Raw genomic sequence first — 23852 nt, forward strand, 5'->3', positions numbered from 1 at the left:
AGCAGCTCTGAAGCTTCAAACTGGTCAGACGACTTTGGGAACCTGGGAGCAGAAAGCCAAGAAGGGAGAGGAGAAAACAGGCTGACAGAGGAACAGGCTGGAGGCTGGACAGGCAGACGGATTCAGGGCTGTGGCATGAAGCTACTTCCCAGCTGGAGAGCGGTGCTGCCTGTGGGCGCTCGGGGCCGGGTCTGGCCATGGGCACAACAACCCAGAAGTAGGTGGGCTTTGGGGGGCTGGGCCTGGGCAGCCGTGTGGGGGGCAGAACCTCAGCCCCTGGACCCTCCCAGCCCCAGGCCCCAGCTCCAGGCCCCATGGCCAGACTGGGCTGGACTTTCCAGGAGGCAAAGACAGGCTGGGCGTCAGGCTGGCTTCGGGGGCTGTGTGACATGCAGTCACACAGGGCCTGGCACTTGGAAAGGCTCCAGACGGTGTTTAATGTTCTGCTGTTACTGTCTTGAAAATTCATAAGACTTTTGGGATAGGGGTCCTGCATTTTCGTTCTGGATTGGGTCCTGGCTGGGAGGGGAAGGGAATCCTTTGACACAGGGGACAGCAAGGCCAGGCCAGCCTTGGTAGCTCCTCCAGAGGTTCATCTGTTGTGTGCCTCAGGGACCATGAGGTGAGTGGCAGTGGTGGGGAGGGTGGTGCCTTATTACATTTAATGTATGATTCACAGCATAAATGCGGGAGTTCAGGCCCACCTGAGTTTTAGGAATGGTTTTCTAAAATCTTGCTACCTTGTCAGATCATATCTCCTAATCAGCTGTAAAGGAGGTTAATACTGCCCAGCACCTGGAGTTAAACACAACAATACAGAGATTTTGCCTGGCACACAGCCATTCCTCAGTGAGAGTGGTTATGATGATGATAATGATTAACTTGTTATTAATATTCAGATGGTGACATAACAAGTGCCCATTTGTACTCCTTTTCCTGCCACTCAAACAGAGATTGTTAAACTTCCAAGACTGTCTATGCCTCACTGCCCACTCTGGCCCTTTCTTGGAAAATAAGACGAGGTCCTGTATTCAGGCTCAGGTGCGGGCAGCGGGTGAATGTGGCAGAGCTTGGGCGGCCTTTACCATTCTACGATGGCCAGAGTTAATACATTACCTCCACCCGGGACCTGCTTTCGCAATCTCGATAGGAGTTGGGGATCTGGTTACAGATTTACTTCGAACAATGTCTGATATGTGGAGTAAAGTCCTCCTTGGCGTTTCTATAGCCATTGCCTCTTCTCCTCAGGAACTGCTCACACCTGTGTCCCAGAGATGAGGGCCCAGGAGGACCCCGAGGGCCAGACACAGGTGCTGGGGGATGACTGGGAGCTGGGTAGGGGCAGGATGGGGTGGGGGCTGGAGGAACTGCACACAGGCTTCTCCCTGGGAGGGCAGAGACAAAGGTTCTTATAAACTTGATCAAGAGTGACTGTCCTAGGCTGAGCCTGGCTATTGGGGGATGGGGTGGGGGTGGCAGGGGGAGTGAAGGAGACTTCAGCTTAGGGAGTCGCTGACTCCAGCTTGAGTGCCAGTAGGGACACAACCTAACCCTCCCCGCCGCCCCCCCCCCCCCCACAGTGCCACCCCAAGGACCTCCACAGTCTCCAGCCCTCTTGGTCCCCTTTCCTGCGTCCCCCCAGGCCATCTGACTTAGGGGCCCATTCCCTTGGCTGGAATGCCTGAGTCCTGAGGGCTTCAGGAGCCAGCATAGAGGACTCATCCTGCACAAAGCAATGTGAGGTGGGAGCCAGGTAGAGTCAGGCCAAGGGACAGCTGGGTGTATGAACCGTGAGCGAAGTGAGGAACTCAGGCTCAGACCCCATTCTGAGGAGCTGACAGGCCACTCAGGTACCTGATTGATTCTGGGGCAGAATCGACTTTCCAGTGTCCACCTCTCCATCCTGAGTTACTGTTCTCTGCTGCCCCCAGCATGAGGACCTGGGCTTAGCAGGGCCCTCCACGAAGGACCCCCCAGTGCCCCGGCCCACCGAGCCCAAGTTCGACATGCTGTACAAGATCGAAGATGTGCCGCCCTGGTATCTGTGCATCCTGCTGGGCTTCCAGGTGGGCTTCCCTGCAACAGCCACCCCATTGCACACTCCCCAGCCCCTCCCTGGCCACCAAGGTTATCTTTGGTAACAGGAAGAGAAACCTAAGGTCAGCAACAGTGACTGTAACAAGCAGGGGTGGGGAAGAGGATTATGGGGTCCAAGAGAGGATTAATCCCCTGGGAGCAAGTATCAGTGACAGGGAGGAGGGCCCACTCCACAGAAGATGCAGGAATAATTTGGGGACAGATAAGTAATCCCCAGCCAGATGAGCAGTAGCCCTCCGGGAATTCCCTGTGAGAATGTCAATCCTGGGTGGGTATGTTGCCTAGGGCAGCATGGCTTCAGGCCCACTGAGGCAGGCATGAGAACTACTAAGGGGCCCTGTTTCCATGTGAGTTCTGTGGGTCTCATGCACTCCCCCACCCCCCAGCATTACCTGACATGCTTCAGTGGCACCATCGCTGTGCCCTTCCTCCTGGCTGAGGCGCTGTGTGTGGGCCGTGACCAGCACATGGTCAGCCAGCTCATTGGCACCATCTTCACCTGCGTGGGCATCACCACCCTCATCCAGACCACGCTGGGCATCCGGTGAGCTGCCCCACCCCCACCCCCACACAGACACACACACACACAGACACACACACACACAGACACACGCACAATGTAGCAGCAGCAGCTGGAGCAGGTGGTCTCTCTCAGAGGACTCATGGGACAAAAAAAGCTGCTCTCTGCCCCAACCTGCTGCTTCTTCTCCCAGGCCAGCCTTAGAGCCAGGCAGCTGGAGTCCTATCCTGGCACCTGGCACCCCTCAAAGACTAGGAGTCTGTGGATATAAGGGAATGTGCCTTAGCTGGGCAAGGATTGGGCTTGGAGCCCACTCACCTAGCTGATTAAGCCCTACTCATTAAGTCCTACTCAGGGACCACCTGCTTCCCTGCCTCCTGGCCTCTTCAATAGTCTACCTTCCTGGGGGCCCCTACCCCCTTGTGCACAACCCCAGGTGGCCAAAGCGTGGTGGTGTGGTAGGAGGAGGGAGAAAGGTTGTCAGTGCAGCGTGGATGCAAGAAACAAGCTGTCCACGTCTGTGCATGGGCCCCTCACAGTGCAGGAAACATGCTGAGAAGGAAAGGGGCAGGGGTGGGCAGGGGCTCCATTTGTTTTCTTTCTTGGTCCCCCAAAATGTTATAGAGTCCTGCCTGGGGCCTCAAGGACGTCCCTCTGCTCTGCCCCTGCCCGGTCCCTATGTCTCTGTCCCTTTGTGTGATCCTTTCTGCCTCTCCCTCTCTGTGCCCCTCTGTCCCCATCTCCCCTGTCTGTGTGTCCCTGTCCCCCACCACACCCCACCTTGCTCTGTGCCTCCCCTTCCAGGCTGCCGCTGTTCCAGGCTAGCGCCTTTGCATTTCTGATCCCAGCTAAAGCCATCCTGGCCCTGGAGAGATGGAAATGTCCCCCAGAAGGTGGGCACACTTCTGGGGTGTGCTGGAGGGGAGGGGGACCAGAAGCCTGGAGGTCCAGACACCAGGATGCATTTATGGCAGCAGCATCTTCTCTCCCTATGTCTCCGTTCCCTGTTCATATGTGTGTGTATCCCTGTCTCTGCCCCCAGAGGAGATCTATGGCAACTGGAGTCTGCCCCTGAACACTTCTCATATCTGGCACCCACGGATGAGAGAGGTGGGTTCCCACATGGAGTAGAAGGGCAAAAGACAGGACTGAGGAGGGGACTAAAGAGGGGACTAAGGAAGGGGCTAGACGGGAGTGAGGGCCACAGGTGAATTGGGAGATGCAAGGTAGGTTAGTCCAGAGGCTTTTATTTTCTTATTTTTTATTTTTTAATGTAGAGGTCATGGCTTTTACATAGTGACTTATAACTGACCTTCACTCTTGCAGGTCCAGGGTGCAATCATGGTATCCAGCATAGTGGAAGTGGTGATTGGGCTGATGGGACTGCCTGGGGCCCTGCTCAGCTACATTGGGCCTCTCACGGTCACCCCCACTGTTTCCCTTATTGGCCTCTCTGTTTTCCAAGCTGCTGGTGACCGAGCTGGCTCCCACTGGGGAATCTCAGCTTGGTGAGCGACACCAGGATCGATCCTTGCCCAGCCCGAGCCCCCTCACCCCTACATTTCCTTCCTCCTCAGTCCTACCTTTTGCCCCCAGCCTGACCTACCAGCCATCTCTTCTTTGTGCCTCTGCCCTCAGCTCCATTCTCCTGATCGTCCTCTTCTCCCAGTACCTGCGCAACCTCACCTTCCTGCTGCCAGTCTACCGCTGGGGCAAGGGCCTCAGTCTCTTCCGCATCCAGATCTTCAAGATGTTTCCTGTGAGGAACTGACAGACAGCTGGGTCTGGGACTAGGGCAGGGCCTGAACTTGTGTCTAGGGCCAAGGTGGGGGAAAGGGCCGAAAAAGCAGGGGAACTAGAGCCAGAGCAGAGACGAGATTCCAGCCAGGAACTGGAGCAGGTGCTGGGGTTGGGATCTAGAGCTGGGGCTAGGGGTAGGGCTGAGGTAAAGGCTGGTTAGCTTGGAACAAGACCTCTAGGGTCCTCAGTGTGCCCCTCCCCACTGCCCCCTTCAGATTGTGCTGGCCATCATGACCGTGTGGCTGCTCTGCTACATCCTGACCCTGACAGATGTGCTGCCCACAGACCCTACAGCCTATGGCTTCCAGGCACGAACGGACGCCCGAGGGGACATCATGGCTATTGCACCCTGGATCCGAATCCCCTACCCCTGTGAGCAACCCCACCTGGGCCCCTCTGCCTCCAACTCTGATCCCAGTACAGCTGATGATAAAATTCGCATTAGCTGCACATGTATAGTGTGCCAGGCAGAGTGCTGTTTCACTCAAAGCCTCACTCCAGAGCTTCGTGATTCTGAGTGGTCCCAAATGAGCTCCCACAACTGTACAACTCCCACCCCAGCTTGAGATTCCTTTAGCCACCCCCCCCCCCCCCCCCGCCCCAAACTGCCTAGTCTACCTCCTAACCTACACAGGGGCCCTGTATCCATCCTCTTGTCTCCCCTCCACCCAGGTCAGTGGGGCCTGCCCACAGTGACTGCAGCTGCTGTCCTAGGAATGTTCAGTGCCACATTGGCGGGTATCATTGAATCCATCGGAGATTACTATGCTTGTGCCCGCCTGGCTGGTGCACCCCCCCCTCCAGTACATGCTATCAACAGGTATGCCCATTTGCCCTCCCCAATATGATTCCCCCTGAGGCCACTCAGGAAGCAAATGTGGGGACAGAGTTGAGTCGAAAAAGATGTGGACTTGAGCAAGTCACTAGTACTCTCCAGACCTCATTTTCCTTACCTATGAAGTGGGGATGGATGCTCTCATCTCTCACCCTGAATGTTGTGAGCAGTTGAGGAGGTAATGAAGTCCAAGGGAAACTAGTCATCGGGCAACCTTCCATGTGCCTAGCCCTCAGTGTGTGTTCTTTTGTGCAATCCACCAGTGACTGTGAGGCAGCTCCCTTATTATCCCCGTTTGACAGAGGAGGAAATTGAAACCCAGAATCGCCAAAGGGAGTAAATGCCAAGGCACTGCATTAGTGCTCAGACCTGGGCTCCTGGCTCCCAGACCTCCCTTTGCCCTGGAGTGAAGAGTATAATACAGATAGGTGTGGCTTTCGCAGAAGGCAGCACCCGAGCCAGGGTAATGGGCAGAGCCTGGACCAAATCCTCCCAGCTCATGTTTCTTACAGGGGCATCTTCACCGAAGGCATCTGCTGCATCATCGCAGGGCTGTTGGGCACCGGCAACGGGTCCACCTCGTCCAGCCCCAACATTGGCGTCCTGGGGATTACCAAGGTGCCTCACCGAACCAGAAGAGCAAGAGCCCCACCCCCACTCCATTTGCCGCAGACCTCGCCCCAAGCCGGTCCACACTTTGGCCTACCCCCACCCCGTCTTTAAGAGGCTCCCTCCCACATCCCTCCCCCCGCCCTCCATTGCGCTGCCTCAAGCCCCTGCCCATTTGAGCCTCCCTCTTATCACAGGCTCCGCCCCCCTCATCCCACCCGGCCCCAGAACTCACCCCTTCCCACCTATCCTCTTGGATATAGCCCCACCCTCTGGCCCCCTGGCAGGTGGGCAGCAGGCGCGTGGTGCAGTATGGTGCGGGCATCATGCTGGTCCTGGGCACTATTGGCAAATTCACAGCCCTCTTCGCTTCGCTCCCTGACCCCATCCTGGGAGGCATGTTCTGCACCCTCTTCGGTGAGTGCTGCCCGCGGATCCTGGTGACAGCACGGGTCGCTGAATGGTGGAGCCCACCCAGCCCGCGCCAGGCCTCTCCAGCGGTTCTCCTGTGCACTCAGGCATGATAACCGCTGTGGGGCTGTCCAACCTGCAGTTCGTGGACATGAACTCCTCCCGCAACCTCTTCGTGCTCGGATTTTCCATGTTCTTTGGACTTACGCTGCCAAATTACCTGGAGTCCCACCCCGGCGCCATCAACACAGGTGCCCCGACCTGTCTGAATGTCACTGCGGGTAGGGTAGGTGTGGTGGGCCTGACTTTCAAAGGCTCCATGCCGCTGGAGCAACAATTGCGCAATTCTGGATGTTAATCAGCAGCTGAGAAGCTAATTAGCAGGTGTCCTTTACTAAGATACTTCCTGTGGATAGGTATTGAGCTTTACATGTGCTCATTTCATTTTCACAGCAGCTTCATGAGATAGATACTATCATTTCCACATCAGATGAGGAAAGTGAGGCTTAAATGATTTGTCCCATGACAAGTAGGAACTAACTTGCAAAACTGGGATATGAGTCCAGGGGTGGGAGAGGCAGAGGTGCTGACAGGCTTGCAAGTCGGGGTTTGTAGCGTCCCACCATCCAGCTCCATACCTGCTCAAGGAAGTCAGCAGGCTGCAGAAGAAGAGGGCAATCCCTGAGGTCTGTTCTCCAGGGCGGTCCTGACACCTACTGGCCCTCGGCCTATTCCACAGGTATTCCTGAAGTGGACCAGATTCTGACTGTGCTACTGACCACGGAGATGTTCGTGGGTGGGTGCCTCGCTTTCCTACTGGACAACACAGTGCCAGGTATGTGTCAGCTTTGGGAGGGAAACAGAATGAGGCTGGGCTCATCTGCACTTCAACAGATGGCCCCTGAACCAGAGCTGTGGCTGGGTCCAATGCAATGTAGGTAGGGAGAAGCAGGGAACAGATCGGCTGATGGAGTGCCCACTGGCTGGCGGGAGAAACTGGCCAGCCAGGTACAGGCATGCCTCATAGGTTCTGAAGAGGGTGGGGCTAGAAGTCACTCCAGGGCCTTTGTCTTTTCCTCTCCATTTTGTGATAGCCACTGGGGTGAAGGGCGCCTTCGCTTTATTAGGACAGATACAAATGCAGCTTTAGTTTTTTGGCAAAACCCACTCCAATGCAAGTAGCCTGCAACAGTGGCTAATAGGAAGAGTCCTTTCTTTGCTATTATTAGGAGTTTTTGGAGGGATTGTGGAGGATACTTTGTGAGTGTTCCCGAGAATCCTCTTAGAGCAAATTTATGTGCCCAGTAAATATATAAAAAATAAATGTCACCAGGTGTCCTAACTAGTAACAAACATTGCTAACATTTACCAAACATCTTCTAAGGGTCAGGCATGGAGCTAAGCATCTCATCCTCAAAAACTATCCTGCGAGACAGACTATCAAGTGATTCACTGAAGGTCACTTTTGCAGATTTGTAACTTTGCAAACCTGGGATTTTAACCAAGTCCATCGGATGCAGTCTGTGGCCTGTGTATCAGTCATTGCACCACAGGACCTCTGCTGGAAGGTTTCAGGGGAACTGGAAGATCAGGGAAAGCTCCATGGAGAAGGGTGGAGACTGCATCCGTCCAGGGAGATGAGGGATGGGAGCAGCAGGATGGCCCTCTATCCCCCACCATTTGCCAATTTAAACATGGCAGCAGACCCCACTTGCTTCCCTCTCTCTGAAGATACAAGTCAGAGGCTGGCTATGCACAGCTGGTGGGTTGGAGTGTGGGCAGGCAAGGGACAGGGCTCCCTGGCACTTTTAGACAGCATCAGATGGTGAGGGAGCTCTTGGCAACAACTACCCATTGGATGGATGGGTGGTAAGTGATCATGGTACCCACCTCTCCTCATGTAGAGGAAGCTGGGCTGGAGACTGGAGCAGCCCATCCTGTGAACCTGAAACAGGAAATTTGCAGCCTCAAGGCCTAGGGAATCTGGGGAGTTGGAGGGCATCAGGTGGGCAGCTATAAACTGAGCTTCTCTGTGATTTGGGTGGCTGGATTAAGCTAACCAGATGTTAACAGTCTTACATCCCATCCTTCAAGCCAACTGCCATCTCAGCAACCATCCTTGCTAGATTATATATATTACACCACATAATCTTCAACAGTCTTTCAATATACACTGATGAAGAATCTGAAGCGCAGATTAGTGAAATCACTTGCCTAAGGTAGTACAACCTGGATTCCAACCCAGGTCTGGCTAGCTCAGAACTCAAGTCTTTACCATGGAATCAGTTTTCTTTGGTGGGATGAGAACACTTTGCTGATATACCACTTTGCATTTGCTCTTTCTTTACCTAGCCACAACCCAACCTTAGAGGGGAAACCAATTTAGTCCAAATGGTAGAGGAACTTACCAGTTTGGCTCTGGGTTAGACACTAAAGGAGATGTGCCAAAAAAAAAAAAAAAAAAAAAAAGTGTCTGTTTTGAGGAGCTCCTAGTACAAGACAGGAAGTAAAACTGAGTTTAAAGCAATTTAAAGCAGTAAGATCAATAAGCCTGGGCTGGTGTCATCTGGAGCAGTGGTCGCCAACCGGTGGTCCGTGAGGTCCGAAAGGCTGGTGACTGCTGATCTGGAGGGTTTCCTGGTGTCTAGGATAGAAGGGACTTGGAAAAGCAGAGAGCACTACAGCCAGGGAGGGATATGAACGGTAGGTGAGGGATCTCTGGGCTACCTGTTGTGTCCTAGCAGTGATGGGGAGGAGGTGCCATCAGTCAGCAGAGTCCTGTGCCACACCATCTCTTCCCCTTCCACTCTGCCTATCTGTGCTCTCTGTGCAGCCAGGCCCAGCTCAAACAGGACCTCCTCCAAGTAGTCTTCCTTGAGGACCCCAGCTCTCCCTTAGTGCCCTCTCCTCTGAGTCTAGGACACATTTCATTTGCATTACTTATGGCGGCCGCAAGCTGGGTTGCCAGCATATGGAAATCTCACTCTCACCATAGACTTACACTGTGCCAGTCTTCATCAACCAGCCCTCTTGTGAAAACCTCAGAGATCTCATGTACCACTCCCCACTTTGTAGGGCAAATTCCCCTCTTGCAAAAAATCCCTGCCACCACTACTGAAGATTTTACTTACCTTGACTTTCTGAGGTTGTATTATAAAAACAAGAGTTTATTTTCTAAATATAAAATCATATTAACACTGATTATAGTGTTTCAATATACACCAACCTGCCCCCACAGCAGAGTCTGGGCACTTTATGGTATCCAACAGCCCAGCATACACTAGCCCCATATTCAAGATGTAGGATGACAACTACTTAACCTTTCTGCCAGTTTCTTCATCATAAAATTTTGTGCAATAGTGCCTTTACACCTCCTTCAGATATATTTTGAAGAAATAAGATAATGAAATTAAGGCACTTAGCACAGAACCTGGCACATTACAGGTACACAATAAACACTAATTATAACCATATTCTTTAGGGTTCCCTAGAGCTCTGGCCAAGTTAGCAGCGAAAAAAACGAATTCAACCGTTTTTAGAACCGGAAGATATTTGAGAGTCAAGACACTCAATTCCAGAAGTCTGCTTCAGAACTAGATGTGAAGGGCAGGAGCTGATGGTGACTGGCTTTGATATGTGACCCCACTGTACTTTTCCAGGAAGCCCAGAGGAAAGAGGCCTGGTACAGTGGAAAGCTGGGGCCCATGCCAACAGTGAGATGTCTACCAGTCTCAAGAGCTATGATTTCCCCTTTGGGATGAACATGATAAAAAGGATTGCCTTTCTGAAATACATTCCTATCTGCCCAGTCTTCAAAGGATTTTCTTCAAGGTCAAAAGATCAGCGTCCAGTTCCAGAAGATATTTCAGAGAATAGAGAAACTGGGCCCGTGTGCACCAAGATCTGAAAAATTACTCCCAGGAAAGGTAGGATGTGTTAGTCTACGGCTTTTGTGCGAGGATTGAAAAATCACATTCTTATATGCTTTAACCAAAGGAAAACCAAACTACTTGGTTTCCCTTTTTGTGACTCATTTGAGTGTCTTCAAGGGGAAGGTAAACTGGGTTAAGAAGTCAATATATGGATTTTGAGTAGAATTCCTTAGCCATTTTATAAGTGAGAGTGGAACCTCCCACTGGTGGAACACTAAGAGATCACAGTATGCTGAAATACCGATCCCCTCAGCCTTCTGGGTATCTGGGCAGAAGCTGGATCAACTGACATAAACTCCAGCCACTGGCAGCCAGCCTCACCTCTGCAATCCCATATACTGAATAAATAACACTTTATGACATGGAAAAGGTTGAGAAATACTGACATAGCACAAGAACCAGAAAAATTCTATCATATCCTTGTTTAAGTAATGGTCAAAAAATAAAACCAGGATGACTTTCGTTACCCTAAAACTGTACCATATAGGCCCTGGGGTGATAATCTGTCCCAAGGATTTCAAAATGAAGTAGCAATGCTTTGAAACTTTCCATCTCTACCTATACCAAATGCAGGTGCCTGGCTCTCTAATCATCAGAGTAGTTTTAATGTGCATGTTCCCTAAGAAAAGTTCCAACAAAATGAGTAATAATCCCTTAAATAGAACTTTCTATGTGCCACAAATTGTCTTAAGTGCTCGATGTATATTAACTAATCACACAATTCTAAGACAAATATTGTTATTACTACCATTTTAAAGCAGTGGAAACGAAGTCACAGAAAGGTTAAGTGACTTGCCCATGATTTACTGGATTCACAGGAAATCTGGCTAGTCTTTGCTCTTAACCATTAGGTTATAATGCCTAAGTTTATAATCTCCAAGTTTATTGCATTACAGTAATTTGGCAATATGTGGAAATATGTCTGAGCTGAGAGAGAAAAAAGGATCTGTAAGCCTCATGATTTGGCAGCCTTCAGTGCCACTTGTGGTACTGAGCTCTTAGAAAACAGAGGAGACTGGTTACATCATGGCCCCCAAAAGAACGAGAACTAAGCAGGTTCATCTGCTTCAGTTTCTTAAAAAAATTTATCTGTTTATTAATTTGTTACATTAGCTATTAAAAACCACTGGGGCACAGTTGCTCACACCCAAGGATCCCCAGGGAGAATGTGAGCCAGAACTGATTAGATGGCCCTCTTAATCTTGAGCTTAACAAAAAAGCACAGAGGACATTACTAACAACTGAGTAGGGCCATGAGGCAGAATTGTATGTGAAACCAAAAACTTGCTAGTTGGTTGACAACCTATCCCAAATTAAGATTAGCCACAAACATCTACATATATAAAAGCCTAAGCGACCATTACGACTGGTCGCTATAACCCACACTGACCACCAGGAGACAGATGCTGCCCCCAGCAGGCCCCAATCGCCTGATCGTGGCCAGGCCTCCGGGCTGGGATGGGGAACCGGGGGTGGGTGGCAGCAGATGTGGCCCCTTTCCTGGGGGGCCGAAGGCCAGCTCCTTCCTTGAGGCTGGTGGCCAACCTCCCAGGCCCCCCCCCCCCCCCCCCCCCCCCGCCAGCAGGCCCCAATCAACTGATCAGAGCTGGGCCTGGGCTAGGGAATTGGGGGTGGGTAGTGGCAGATGCAGGTGGCGAGGGAAGGAGGCGGCAGGAAACCTGATCGGCCCCGATCGCCAGTCAGGCCCAGGGATCCCACCAGTGCACAAATTCATGCACTGGGCTTCTAGTATTATATAAATAAGCTTGTGAGTGTAAAAAGGGGAAGGTCCCAATGAAATAAAATAGCAAACGAGTTCAATTAGATCAGCAATGATTTGTGAAGGGAAGAGCCAATGAAGATTATAGTAGAGTAAGATTACCACTATACTGGTCAGCCTAAGTTTCTTAACATGGATATCCTATAATTACCCTAACACAGCCTGAGGGGATCAATGTGAGTTACAGTAGGGGCTGTGTGATTTATTTTGCCATTGTATTTTAGATACTTATACACTAGAGGCCTGGTGCATAAATTCGTGCAAGGTGGGGTCCCTCGGGGTGGCCTGCGGGGATTGGGCCCCAGCTCGCAACCCCAGCTTCATAGCCCTGCAGCCACCCCCTGGTGCCACCTGTTCCACCATCCCACCAGTGGATCAATCAATTGGGGCTGGGCCTCCCACCCCCCACTGCTGCCAATGGTCATTGTGTTTGGGGCATCAGGCCCCTGCTCGCACCTGCCTTGGCCTGGCGCTGCCTGCCACCATCCCGCCACGGTTTTGCTCTCGTCGGGGCCCATCGGGGCCAGCAGTGCCTCCACTGCCACTCGCTGCCAGCACCACATCACCGATGCCTGCCATGTTCTGTGCCGCCCCCTGGTGGTCAGCGCATGTCATAGGGAGCAGTCGAGCTCCCAGTTGAGGGGACAATTCGCACATTAGGCTTTTATTATATAGGATATTTGACACAATGGGATCTAACAAGTCTGTTCTCTCAGCAACTCTTGCCAGCAGGGTTGTCCTGAGGGACTGAGCCCACATTAAAGTGCAACTCACCACTGGAGAGTCTGCATTCAGCACCAATAAACACAACCATCAGCTCAGTTCTACTATTATTTATTTTTTTAAATATTTTTGAAAAAATATAATTTTTTTACAATATTTTCAACTTAAACACTATTCACACTGAACACGTATGGCAGCTTAACCTACCCAAATATGAAGTTTAAGAAGCCAAAACTGTTCTAGCTTTGTTAAAAGAAAAGTTGTGCTGCAGACTACTGTAGTGATGGTTAACAAAGCAAGGAAAAGCACCACTCAAATCACATGTTACAATCTCTTTGTTCAATTAGATTATGGGTTGGTCAAATGTTAGACTTCACAAAGGCATAGCTACAATAATTGTAGAAGATGTAATTCTCAAATCACATACTCTCTCAGATGTATTTCTTACATGATAACATACCATAAAAGCCAAGACTAGTTCTAATTTGATCACTACCTTGTAACATCAGTGACCAAAGACAGATGTGTCTACAACGGATTATTTCAAATTAACTAACAAGCCTTCCTCAGAAGATTGTTTTTGATGGGCGTAAATCTCAGTCTAACTGAGAAATTTGCTTAACTAGAACTTAATTTAAATTTACTGATTTAAAAAAAGTTTAGAATTATTAGCGAGTGCTAGTTAAACTTAAGGGACCAGTTTAGCCTCAAAAAAGACAATTCACTAAGATTTAAAGGTCATTTAATTTGGTGCTTTGTCACAACTTGACTGGTGCTTCCTCCTTGCTGTCTTCACATCCAGCCATGGGGCCAATTCTATTTTTCAGTAAATGTTTGACAGCTTTTTACTTAATAACAGTCTCAGCACTTTTATTAAGCATGCAAGACTAACAAAACTTTGGCAATGCATAAGTGTAACACAGTGACAAGAGAGAGCTTTTACAATTAAGTCTTCTAATACTGCCTTCACAGTGTGGAAATTGTGCTACATCCACCAAAAGAGGGCCCCGTCTACTCAAATATTTTAGTACTTCACCCCAGGAACAAACTCCTTTGCATTTGGATTCAGATTGCTCTTGACCTGGAAAATAAGTACATAAAAAAGCAAGTTCATTAACAGATAGCTTCAGATACTCAGAAGCATTCAACCTAGATCCACATGCAAAAACATCTTAAAAAAACCCCAAGACAAAAGCAAGAACTCAGATTGATAAACTTAACCTAAAAATATCTTTGGCTAGGAAGGCAGGAATCAGATGTAAGCTATACGTATTATATCAAATTTATCAACCTTCTGAAGAGCAGCAGGAATTGAAATTAATTTTGCTTAAGTGTAAACAGAAACCTGCATAAATTAAAAAAGTGTAGAACAAGGAATTTTGTTCCTTTACCTGTAATATTTGACTTCCTTTGAGCAGTTTCATAATATGCAAAAATATTAAACAAGTATTAAAATGATTAAGCCCTAACCGGTTTGGCTCAGTGGATAGAGCATCGACCTGTGGACTCAAAGGTCCCAGGTTCGATTCCGGTCAGGGGCATGTACCTTGGTTGCGGGCACATACCCAGTAGGGAGTGTGCAGGAGGCAGCTGATCGATGTTTCTCTCTTATCGATGTTTCTAACTCTCTATCCCTTTCCCTTCCTCTCTGTATATATTTAAAAATAATAATAATAAAATAAAAATAAAATGATGATTAAAGTGACTGGGAAGTGTTTATAGATTAATTTCATTTTAAGGTCTTCATTAAAAATGCGGAGTTATCTTTCAACAATTGTTGTATTCTAATCCCCACAGGAAGCATGGTATTTAATAGGAAAAGAAAACTACCTGGGGAATCAGAAGACCTAAGCTGGAACCCCAGCTCTGGCCCTAACTTCCTATGTAAGCCTGGCAAAGTCACTCTCCCTGGGACTTCATTTTTCCATCAGTGAGGGAAAGAACAGGCCAAAGTTTCCAAGAACCTTAAGAGACTTGTACCAGCATTATCCTATATTTCTAAATCTTTACTTTCCTAAGCAGATATGTCAGCATATAGGGAATAGCTAGACATTTTCTTCTACCACATCTTGGAATGCAAGTTGAAAAAGATAAAAAAGAAACCAGGATGGTTTCCAGGGACTGAAATGTAGGCATTCTGGAAGGCTTTTAGACTAATTCTGAGCCCCCTATGTTACTTACTTCAAGACCAAAGCACATTAAACATGTTGGAGCAATAATTTAATCTTAGTTTCATAATTTATACATATACACAACCATTTCCTTGCACAGGACATATTCTTTTTTCTCTCAAAGGAAATATATATAAAAGTGTGAGGTTAAAAATAAATAAATAAATAAAAGCAGTGTTCTTGCTCGGCAGGTGTGGCTCAGTGGTTGAGCGTTGATAAATGAACCAGGAGGTCACAGTTCGATTCCTGGTCAGGGCACATGCCTGGCTTGTGGGCTCAATACCCAGTAGAGGATGTACAGGAGACAGCCGATCAATGATTCTCTCTCATCACTGATGTTTCTATCTTTTTCTCCCTTCTCTCCCTTCTTCTCTGAAATCAATAAAAACATTTATTTTTTTTAAAAAAAAGCAGTGTTCTTAAATGTGTAATCTTTTGGCAGCAACAAAAGAATAAGAAGAAATTATGTAATCTTAAACAGATTGAGATGAACAAATCAGTTTCTACAGAATAAATTTCTACCGGTTCTAGTTTAAAGTTATACTACATTATATCCAGCAAAGGGCTAGACCAGGGGTGGGCAAACTTTTTGACTCGAGGGCCACAATGGGTTCTTAATCTGGACCGGAGGGCCGGAACAAAAGCATGGATGGAGTGTTTGTGTGAACTAATATAAATTCAAAGTAAACATCATTACATAAAAGGGTACGGTCTTTTTTTTTTTTTTAGTTTTATTCATTTCAAACGGGCCAGATCCGGCCCGTGGGCCGTAGTTTGCCCACGGCTGGGCTAGACGTATCACAGCAACCAGGATTATTTGTGGACTAAGGTAGCCACAAGTAAGCATAATCCAACAGACTACTCAGATCACATATCTCCTCATTTGGGTCATTTACGGCAACAAAGGCTATACCACAATTTAAATTTCAGTGTTCTCTAGCCCTGGCTGGGTTGCTCAGTTGGTTAGAGAGTATCATCCCTATACTCCAAAGTTGTGAGTTCACTCCCCCATTAGGGCACATATAAGAATCAACCAATGAATGCATAAGTAGAACAACAAATCGATGTTCCTCCCCCCGCCCCTTCCCCTCTGTCTAAAAAATAAATAAAATTAACTAAAAAACAAATAATTCTAAAAATTTTTTTTTTCAATGTTCTCTATCCAGCCCTTCAGAAGGATGGTTTACCAATGCCTGATAAGGTCGGCTGGCAGTATCCTCTGGGAGTGCTTTTTAAAAAATAAATATGCCTAGACGATTGATTCTACTGTTCTGAAATGTAGCTGAGAAACTTTTTTGTATTTAATGCTTCATAGGTAATTATGCTGCACAGCCAGGTTATAGAAAATCACTACACAGTGAACAGAAGACAATTGCAAAAAATATTTCAGAGTTTAGGGGTAAATTTCAGAGACCTTGTAGAAGCAAATAGATTATCAATATGAAGAGAAAGGTTAACATTCTGACTTTAAATTATTTTTCATTTTAGTGAAGGACTGACTCATTAGGTTCAATTTTAGAACCAATGCCTAGTTATGACAATTCCCTAAAAATACATTTTAATATAACATCAACAATGAGACACTGAAAATAATTAAAGATGCAAATAGGTTTCTTTTCTACTAAGAGCTTATAGATGTCCTTATTAAATCACAGTTCCAAAAGGAGTTTGGGTTAACTCAGTGAAAATCCTGGAGTTCCTGAATTCAGGAAGAAGAAAAATCTCCAAAACTTTACCTTTCAGATGAAAATTTGCAAATTTCACCAAATGTTTAAGACAAAAATTAAAGAGCCAGCCAAATCTCTCTATCAAGCTACTTTTGAATAGGTAGGTCACATGGACATACTGTACTTCTTTTGGATTAATGTTTTCTAAGACATTTACATATCCTAGGGCAACAGTTATCAAAGCTAAAAGCAGTGGCAAGAAGTCTGTTAGTAGTCTCAGACTAATTCCAGAGCGTTGCCAGAAGTCACTCCATGTCATAAGTGAGACTGGGAGGCCTCTGCTTCCACAGTAAAAAGCAGTACAATTTCAGAAGGAGAAAAGATGTAGAACTCTTCTTAAACAGATGATTGCTGGCTTTTCCATTTATGGGAAAGATTTTAAAAAGATGAAAAATAACTTTTTACCACAAGATCTTCCAGAGAAGAGCCATCACCGATAACAAGGTCATTAAATTGGTCTTGTATTTGGTCCATAGTTTGTGGAAGATCTCGAGCTGGAATAAACCACTCATGTTCTTCTTCCTCTTCCAGCATTTCTTGGAAACAGCGTTCAATAAATTCTTCTTCCCATAACTCCTCTTCTATCTGGATTTATAATAAATAAAGGACAGTTTACAGCATACTTGGTAAGACATCACTAGAAACAGCTTGAAATATCTTGAACTATTTAAAAGCACAATGTTGTACTTCCTCTTCTGCACTAAGGGAAAAAAAAGTTTACCGTAACACCTGGGAAGATCTGTTTAGGGTTTTGCTATGTCTTTACTTGTCATAGCAGAATATACTTTGTTCCATTGAAGGTAGAGGGGAAGAAGTAACAAATAAAGGAGTGCTGACACTAAGGAACGCATGTCAGAATTACCTATGACAGTTTAAAACTATATAAACCCTAAACCTACCCAAAGTAACTGAAAAAAATCTTTAGAGGATAGGCTCAGGGCATGAGTAACTTAAACAAACAACCCCCCCCCCTCCCACAACTGATTCTCACTGAAATAAGACTACATTGTTTAACTCTTGATTATCCATCATTGGATATGGCAAAATCAATAATCCAGGAAGAAGTGACAAAAGATGGAAATAGAAGTCAAAAATGTGAAAATAAAAGATAGTATTTATTAATGTAGTAGTGTTTTCTAAAGAGAATAGTGTCAGATTTTCAGGTTGATTAGATTGAGAACCTCATGTGAAAAACACAATAGTTCTGCACCCTAGTACCTGTGCCCGTCTGCTCCTGAATCCCATTCTCTTGACTTTCACTGCAGTAGAGCAATATGATTGGTGTAGCGTAGTGGTTTCCAAACCTAATTGCTCACTGGAATCATCTGAGAGCTTTTAAAAAACAAGTTTCCCAGGCTACACCCTAATCCACTTGAATCAGAATCTCTGGGGTGGAACCCTGAAAAAAGCTAGCTAACCTGGTGGTAATCATCATCCAGATAAAATAGGAGTGGTGGCACATAAATCCATATATCTCATAAATAAGGTACCAGATTGAAAAACAAACACATTTAAGGAACAAATACAGCTACATTATTTGAAGGTTGTCATGGAGTACAAAAAAGAGCATGCTTGTACATAAAACTAACTTGTCTGTTGAATTCTTCTTCATTTTCCATCCACATGTATTCTGCAAATGGATTGTCATCTTCATGAGAATGACCGTTAATAATCACATCTTCATTGATGATGCTTGGGCTAGTACTGCTGCGACTTGGATCTTTCATGGTTGGCGTTAGTTGTCGTTTTTAACCTTAAAAGAATACAATTAGTTTAGTCAGTCATTTTTTTCTTGGTGAGCATTTATTATCACCAGGTTAAGTGTTAGGTGCACATGATATATATGCATGCTTACTGATTTTAGAGAGAGAGAAAGGGAGAGAGGAGAGAAACATCGATTCATTTGCTGATGGTAGGGGGTCCTATCCTGATACACACATATTTTCTCTAATACTGAATACTAATAAAAACAGTACTGATGTTTTTCATTAAGAGGTTCTAAAACTAAAAATTACTGAGTTCTTGTGTGTGTGTGTATATATATACACACATTAGTGGAACAAATATATGAAAAGAAGCAGAGACAGACTGAGATTTATGTGCTAGGGTGTGGGTAAAAAGAAAACATGATTATGGTTAGGAAATTGAGGCACTGTGAAAGCAGACAAGACAAAACACAAACAATGAGTATCTTTGATATTTTTATTTATCATTAATCTTGAATTAAATAAACCTTTATTATTAAAACAAGTTTTGCCTAAAAAGGAATCAGTTCCTCTAAAGAAAATTACTTTTTTTTTTTTTTTGGTTAATCCTCACCTGAGATTTGTTCCACTAATGAGAGAAAGAGAGAGAGAGAGACACACACACACAGGGAGAGATATTAATGACATACATTCATTGGCTTCCTCCTGTGTGGGCCCCAACCAGGACAGGGGATTGAACCTGCAACCCAGGCACATGCCCTTGACCAGGTCTCAAACCCTCAACCTTCTGGTGTGTGGGCTGACACTCTAACCACTGATCCACACAGGCCAGGGCAAATTATTGTCAGGCTACCGAACATTTATGTGCTCATCTTTACACAAATTAAATTTTAGGTTCGCCTCAAATATTATGAAAAGCAGAGGCCATCAGCCGGTGTGGCTGTTGTTGGGCATCGACCTATAAACCAGGTCATGGTTCAATTCCTTGTCATGGAACATGCCTGGGTTGCTGGCTTGATCCCCAGTAGGGGGTGTGCAAAAGGCAGCCGATCGATGATTCTCTCTCTCCTTCTCCCTTCCTCTCTGTGAAACCTATAAAAACAGATAAAATATGCTTTCAGGTGACTAAAGGAGGTCTACACACAAATGCAAAAGAAAATTTTTTTAACATTTTAAAATTTTAATTAATTAATTTTTTGTTAATCCTCACCTGAGGATATTTTTCCATTAGTTTTTAGGGAGAGAGGGAAAGACAGAGAGAAACATCGATGTGTGAGAAACACGTCGATTGGTTGCCTCCTGCCCTGGACCAGGGCCCAGGCCAGGGAGGTGCCTGCAACCAGGTACATGCCCTTGACCAGAATTGAATCCGGGACCCTTTGGTCTGCAGGCCAACGCTCTATCCACTGAGCCAAACCGGCTAGGGACAAAAAAAATTTTTTTAAGAAAGTGTTTTCCATACATTTTACGAGCACAAGTTTGCATAACACAATGAAAAATCTGTTTCAGCAAACTTTATAGTCTGGGAATCCCAAAAAACTTGGACGGCTTTCTCCTTGTTTAATGCCAACCAGTAATAAATAAAATATAAACAATCCTTGGCAAAAAGGGCCCAATCTCTGTATTCAACAAGGCCCTACCTCCGCTTTTTGCCTGTTAGCATGTCATCAAACAACCTATAGATTTGATATAGATTACAATGAAAGAGTCTATGGAATCTAAATAAATGAAATTACTTTGTCATGCAATATTTGGGAAACAAATCATAATTGAAGCAAAAAGAATGAACTTGGAGCCTGGGCACTAATCTTATACCTTAGACAGCTAAGGGAAGGAACAACTGCTGACCAATTTCTGGCTACAGCCAGTCAAGTGAAAGCCAGAGGGGTAAAGATCATTTACTTTCAGAAAGTCAACAGACTTATAATTATTTAACCCAAGGTATTCTAATATAAGGTAATGTATTGGGTTTTTAATTTTCTTCTATGACCTATTCTTGACACTTCTTGAATTACACTTTTTACAGTGCTTCCTTTTTATGTTTACTATTTGAAAAAATTGAATATATAGTTCAAGCACTATAAGGTTTATGATTTTAAAGTGTAAAATTGTAAAGTACTGGCATATGTTCAACAAATAAAGCCGAATGTAGTAGTAGCCAATGCTGTCTAGGTCAAGAAATAACAGTTGGGCCCTAACCGGTTTGGCTCAGTGGATAGAGCGTCGGCCTGCGGACTGAAAGGTCCCAGGTTCAATTCCGGCTAAGGGCATGTACTGTACCTTGGTTTCAGGCACAGATCGATGTTTCTGTCTCATCGATGTTTCTAACTCTCTATCCCTCTCCCTTCCTCTCTGTGAAAAATCAATAAAATATGTTTGGGGGGAAAAAAAGAAATAACAATTGGGACAAAAAAAAAATAGACAAAGTGAAAAGCTTGGGAGGAGACACTGGTGAAGGAGATGCTTTAGGAAAAGAACTGAGAAGACCCTACAATCTCACCTCTGGATGACCTTCAGGTTTTGCACATTAAGTGAGTTGCTAAGAGTTGTAAACTGCCCGAGTGTTGAAGGTGGCCTCAGTGGCCTCAACATATACAAGAGCCCATCTGCAAAGACTAGAAGCCCAGCGTGCGAAATCGTGCAGCCCGCCCACCCATGCAGGTCATTACGGCATCAGAGGCACAGGCTTTTTATAATATAGACCAGAGGCCTGGTGCATGACATTCGTGCACTGGGGGGTGTGGGGGTCCCTCGGCCCAACCTGCACCCTCTCCAATCCGGGAGTTTCTGTCTGTCTTTGCAATCATATGAGCGAATTGTCTGAGACTCCAACTCAGTTTGGTTTGTTGCTCATAGAATAATAGAGGCGTTTTTGGTTTTTTTTCTTTGCTTCATTGGAGATTTCCTGGAAGTTTTAGGATATCTTCCCTTTAATTTTTCCTAGACACTCTGATTTTACTTATATCTCTCACCTTTGCTTTCCCTCCATCCCCCACCGCAACAGTAACTTGCTCCAGGCTCACTTTGCTCTAGTGTCTAGGACAGGGGTGGGCAAACTTTTTGACTCGAGGGCCACAATGGGTTCTTAAACTGGGTTCCGGAGGGCCGGAACAAAAGCATGGATGGAGTGTTTGTGTGAACTAATATAAATTCAAAGTAAACATCATTACATAAAAGGGTATGGTCTTTTTTTTTTTTAGTTTTATTCATTTCAAACAGGCCGGATCCGGCCTGCGGGCCATAGTTTGCCCATGGCTGGTCTAGGAGATCTGTCTGCCACCAGAACTACGATTCCCAGCATTCTTGGTGCTCCCCGCACTCTGGGCTTCCACTTCGGTCCTGGGGCTGCCACCAGAACTACTATTCCCAGAATTCCTGGTGCTCCCGGCACTCTTGGTTTTCCCTTCCTGCTCTGTCTCCATCCCATGGCCTCCCACTCCGCCAAGTCCTCCAAGCCACCAGCTCTCCCTCTCTGCTCTCCATCTGGTGGCTTGGGGAGCCAATTTCCCCAAGCCATTCCACTCTCTGCCAGCTCTCCCACTCTGCTCTCTGCCTGGTGCCTGTGTATGCAAATTAACCTGCCATCTTTGTCTGTTAATTTGCATATTCCTGATTGGCTGGTGAGCATAGCAGAGGGATGGTCAATTTACATGTTTCTCTTTTATTATATAGGATAGCCAAAAATTAAATACAACCCAAAGGGACCAAGCTGATAAATGGATAAATACAATGTGGTATGTCCATACAATGGAATATTACTCAACATTAATAGAAATGGAATACTTCCATGGACAGACAATAGTGTGGGTGAAGACCTGGGGTGGGGGGAATGTGGGTGTGGGCTAGAAGGGGTCAATGGAGTAAAAATGGGGACATTTGTAATACTTTCAACAATAAAGGTAAATTTAAAAAAATTAAATACTTGATACTTTATATCCGGAACAATGAAAACAGTATGGTAAGTGAAAGAAGTCACAAAGGAGTACATATTACATAACATATTACATGACAGCTAAGGGATACATGGTTTCTTTTGAAGGTAATGAGAATGTTTTATACTTGTGGTGATGGATGCACAACTGTGAATATACTAAAAAAACCCACTCTATTAGGCACACTTTATTCATTTTTAAAAATATATTTTTTATTGACTTTTTAACAGAGAGGAAGGGAGAGGGACAGAGAGTTAGAAACATCGATGAGAGAGAAATATCAATCATCTGCACACCCCCCACTGGGGATGTGTCTGCAATTGAGGTACATGTCCTTGACCAGAATAGAACCTGGGACCCTTTAGTCCACAGGCCGACACTCTTATCCATTGAGCCAAACCGGTTAGGGCTCTACTGCACACTTTTAATGGGTAAATTGCATGGTATGTGAATTATAGTTCAATAACGAGCTTTTAAGCAAATAACTAAAGCCCTGGTCAGTGTTCTCAATGGTTAGAGTGTCGTCCCATGCACCAAAGGGTTGCAGGTTCAATTCCTGGTCAGGGCACATACCCAGGTTGCAGGTTCGATCCCCAGTTTGTGCACATGCATGAGGCAACCAATCGATGTTTCTCTCTCACCTCTCTCTCTTTCTCTCTCATCTCTGAAAAACATATCCTCTGATGAAGAGTAAACAAAAATAACACAGAATACCGGAGAACTAGGTGGCTAGAGATATTTTTGTTGTATCTTTTAAGTATTAAATAGACTATTAAATAATTCAATTTAACAAATAAAACCCCTGCTCTTGGTTTTATTGTTTTACTTATTTTATTAATTTCAGTTTCCACTCTATTTTTCTGACCTTTCTACTTAATTTCAGCCAATTTATTGCTCTTTGCTTTCAAAGTTGATTTTTAAAAAAATCTTTATTGTTTAAAGTATTGCATGTCCCTTTTGCCCCGCCCATTGACCTTCTGTAGGCCCTTCCCCACCCACCCCCCGCCCCAGACCTTCACCATCCTATTGTCTGTGTCCACAGGTTATACATATATGTATACAAGTTCTTTGGTTGATCTCTTTCCACACACCCACCCTCTCCAGCCTTCCCTCTGAGATTCCACAGTCTGTTCCACGCTTCTATGTCTCTAGATCTATTTTACTCACCAGTTTGTTTGTTAGATTCCACATATGAGATCATCTGATACTTATCTTTCTTTGACTGGCTTATTTCGTTTAGCATAATACTCTCCAGGTCCCTCCATGCTGTCTCAAAGGGCAAGAGATCCTTCTTTTTTACTAGTACAGATGCATAGTATTCCATGGTGTAAATGTACCACATCGTTTTTACCTACTCTTCTATGGATGGGCACTTGGGCTGTTTCCAAGTTGATAAATATGTTTATTTTCAACTTTTCACTTAATAAAAATGTTGTACCTATAAATATCCCTAGAAGTTTTTATATAGAATATAGCTCTTATCAATTTTAGAGAATTACAAATTATCCTATATAATAAAAGCCTAATATGCTAAGTGCCTGGCTGTTCATTTGACCAGCCGTTATGACGTGCACTGACCACCAGGGGGGTAGATGCTCCGACCGGTAGA

General features: G+C 45.7%; 2 protein-coding genes across 5 annotated transcripts in view; one reads left to right on the forward strand and one right to left on the reverse strand.

Moving 5' to 3' along the window:
* Positions 1 to 14926, forward strand: SLC23A1 (solute carrier family 23 member 1). 4 transcript variants are annotated; one of them, XM_036312504.1, is made up of 16 exons: positions 7 to 217; positions 1249 to 1310; positions 1932 to 2066; positions 2484 to 2641; positions 3422 to 3510; positions 3660 to 3727; positions 3944 to 4125; positions 4256 to 4376; positions 4633 to 4789; positions 5090 to 5237; positions 5765 to 5870; positions 6149 to 6278; positions 6380 to 6523; positions 7012 to 7107; positions 9932 to 10198; positions 14505 to 14926. In XM_036312504.1, the coding sequence occupies exons 1-15, from the start codon at positions 136 to 138 to the stop codon at positions 10177 to 10179; spliced, it is 1926 nt and encodes a 641-aa protein (XP_036168397.1). In that variant the 5' UTR covers positions 7 to 135; the 3' UTR covers positions 10180 to 10198; positions 14505 to 14926. The 4 variants fall into 4 exon arrangements, with proteins under 4 accessions (XP_036168398.1, XP_036168399.1, XP_036168397.1 ...); XM_036312503.1 differs by lacking the exon at positions 14505 to 14926 and having other exon boundaries at positions 9932 to 10281; XM_036312505.1 differs by lacking the exons at positions 3944 to 4125; positions 4256 to 4376; positions 14505 to 14926 and having other exon boundaries at positions 1 to 217; positions 9932 to 10281.
* The window catches only part of PAIP2 (poly(A) binding protein interacting protein 2), a 16225-nt gene continuing 5175 nt past the window's right edge, over positions 12803 to 23852 (reverse strand). Inside the window, exons 2-4 of the mRNA XM_036312507.1 lie at positions 18195 to 18358; positions 17011 to 17190; positions 12803 to 13788 (exon numbers count right to left, since the gene is read on the reverse strand). Of these exons, the coding sequence (XP_036168400.1) occupies positions 13732 to 13788; positions 17011 to 17190; positions 18195 to 18332 (375 nt within the window). The 5' untranslated portion in view covers positions 18333 to 18358 and the 3' untranslated portion in view covers positions 12803 to 13731. The remainder of the gene's footprint in view (positions 13789 to 17010; positions 17191 to 18194; positions 18359 to 23852) is intronic.

The sequence above is a fragment of the Myotis myotis genome, unplaced genomic scaffold (assembly GCF_014108235.1).
Source record: "Myotis myotis isolate mMyoMyo1 unplaced genomic scaffold, mMyoMyo1.p scaffold_m19_p_6, whole genome shotgun sequence".
Classification (NCBI taxonomy): Eukaryota; Metazoa; Chordata; class Mammalia; order Chiroptera; family Vespertilionidae; genus Myotis; species Myotis myotis.

Coding starts and splice junctions, on each gene's coding strand:
- SLC23A1 (XM_036312504.1), top strand. CDS start 136: ATGAAGCTACTTCCCAGCTGGAGAGCGGTGCTGCCTGTGGGCGCTCGG. Junction 4,790..5,089: donor GATCCGAATCCCCTACCCCT/GTGAGCAACCCC, acceptor CCCTCCACCCAG/GTCAGTGGGGCCTGCCCACA. Junction 6,524..7,011: donor CCCCGGCGCCATCAACACAG/GTGCCCCGACCT, acceptor CCTATTCCACAG/GTATTCCTGAAGTGGACCAG.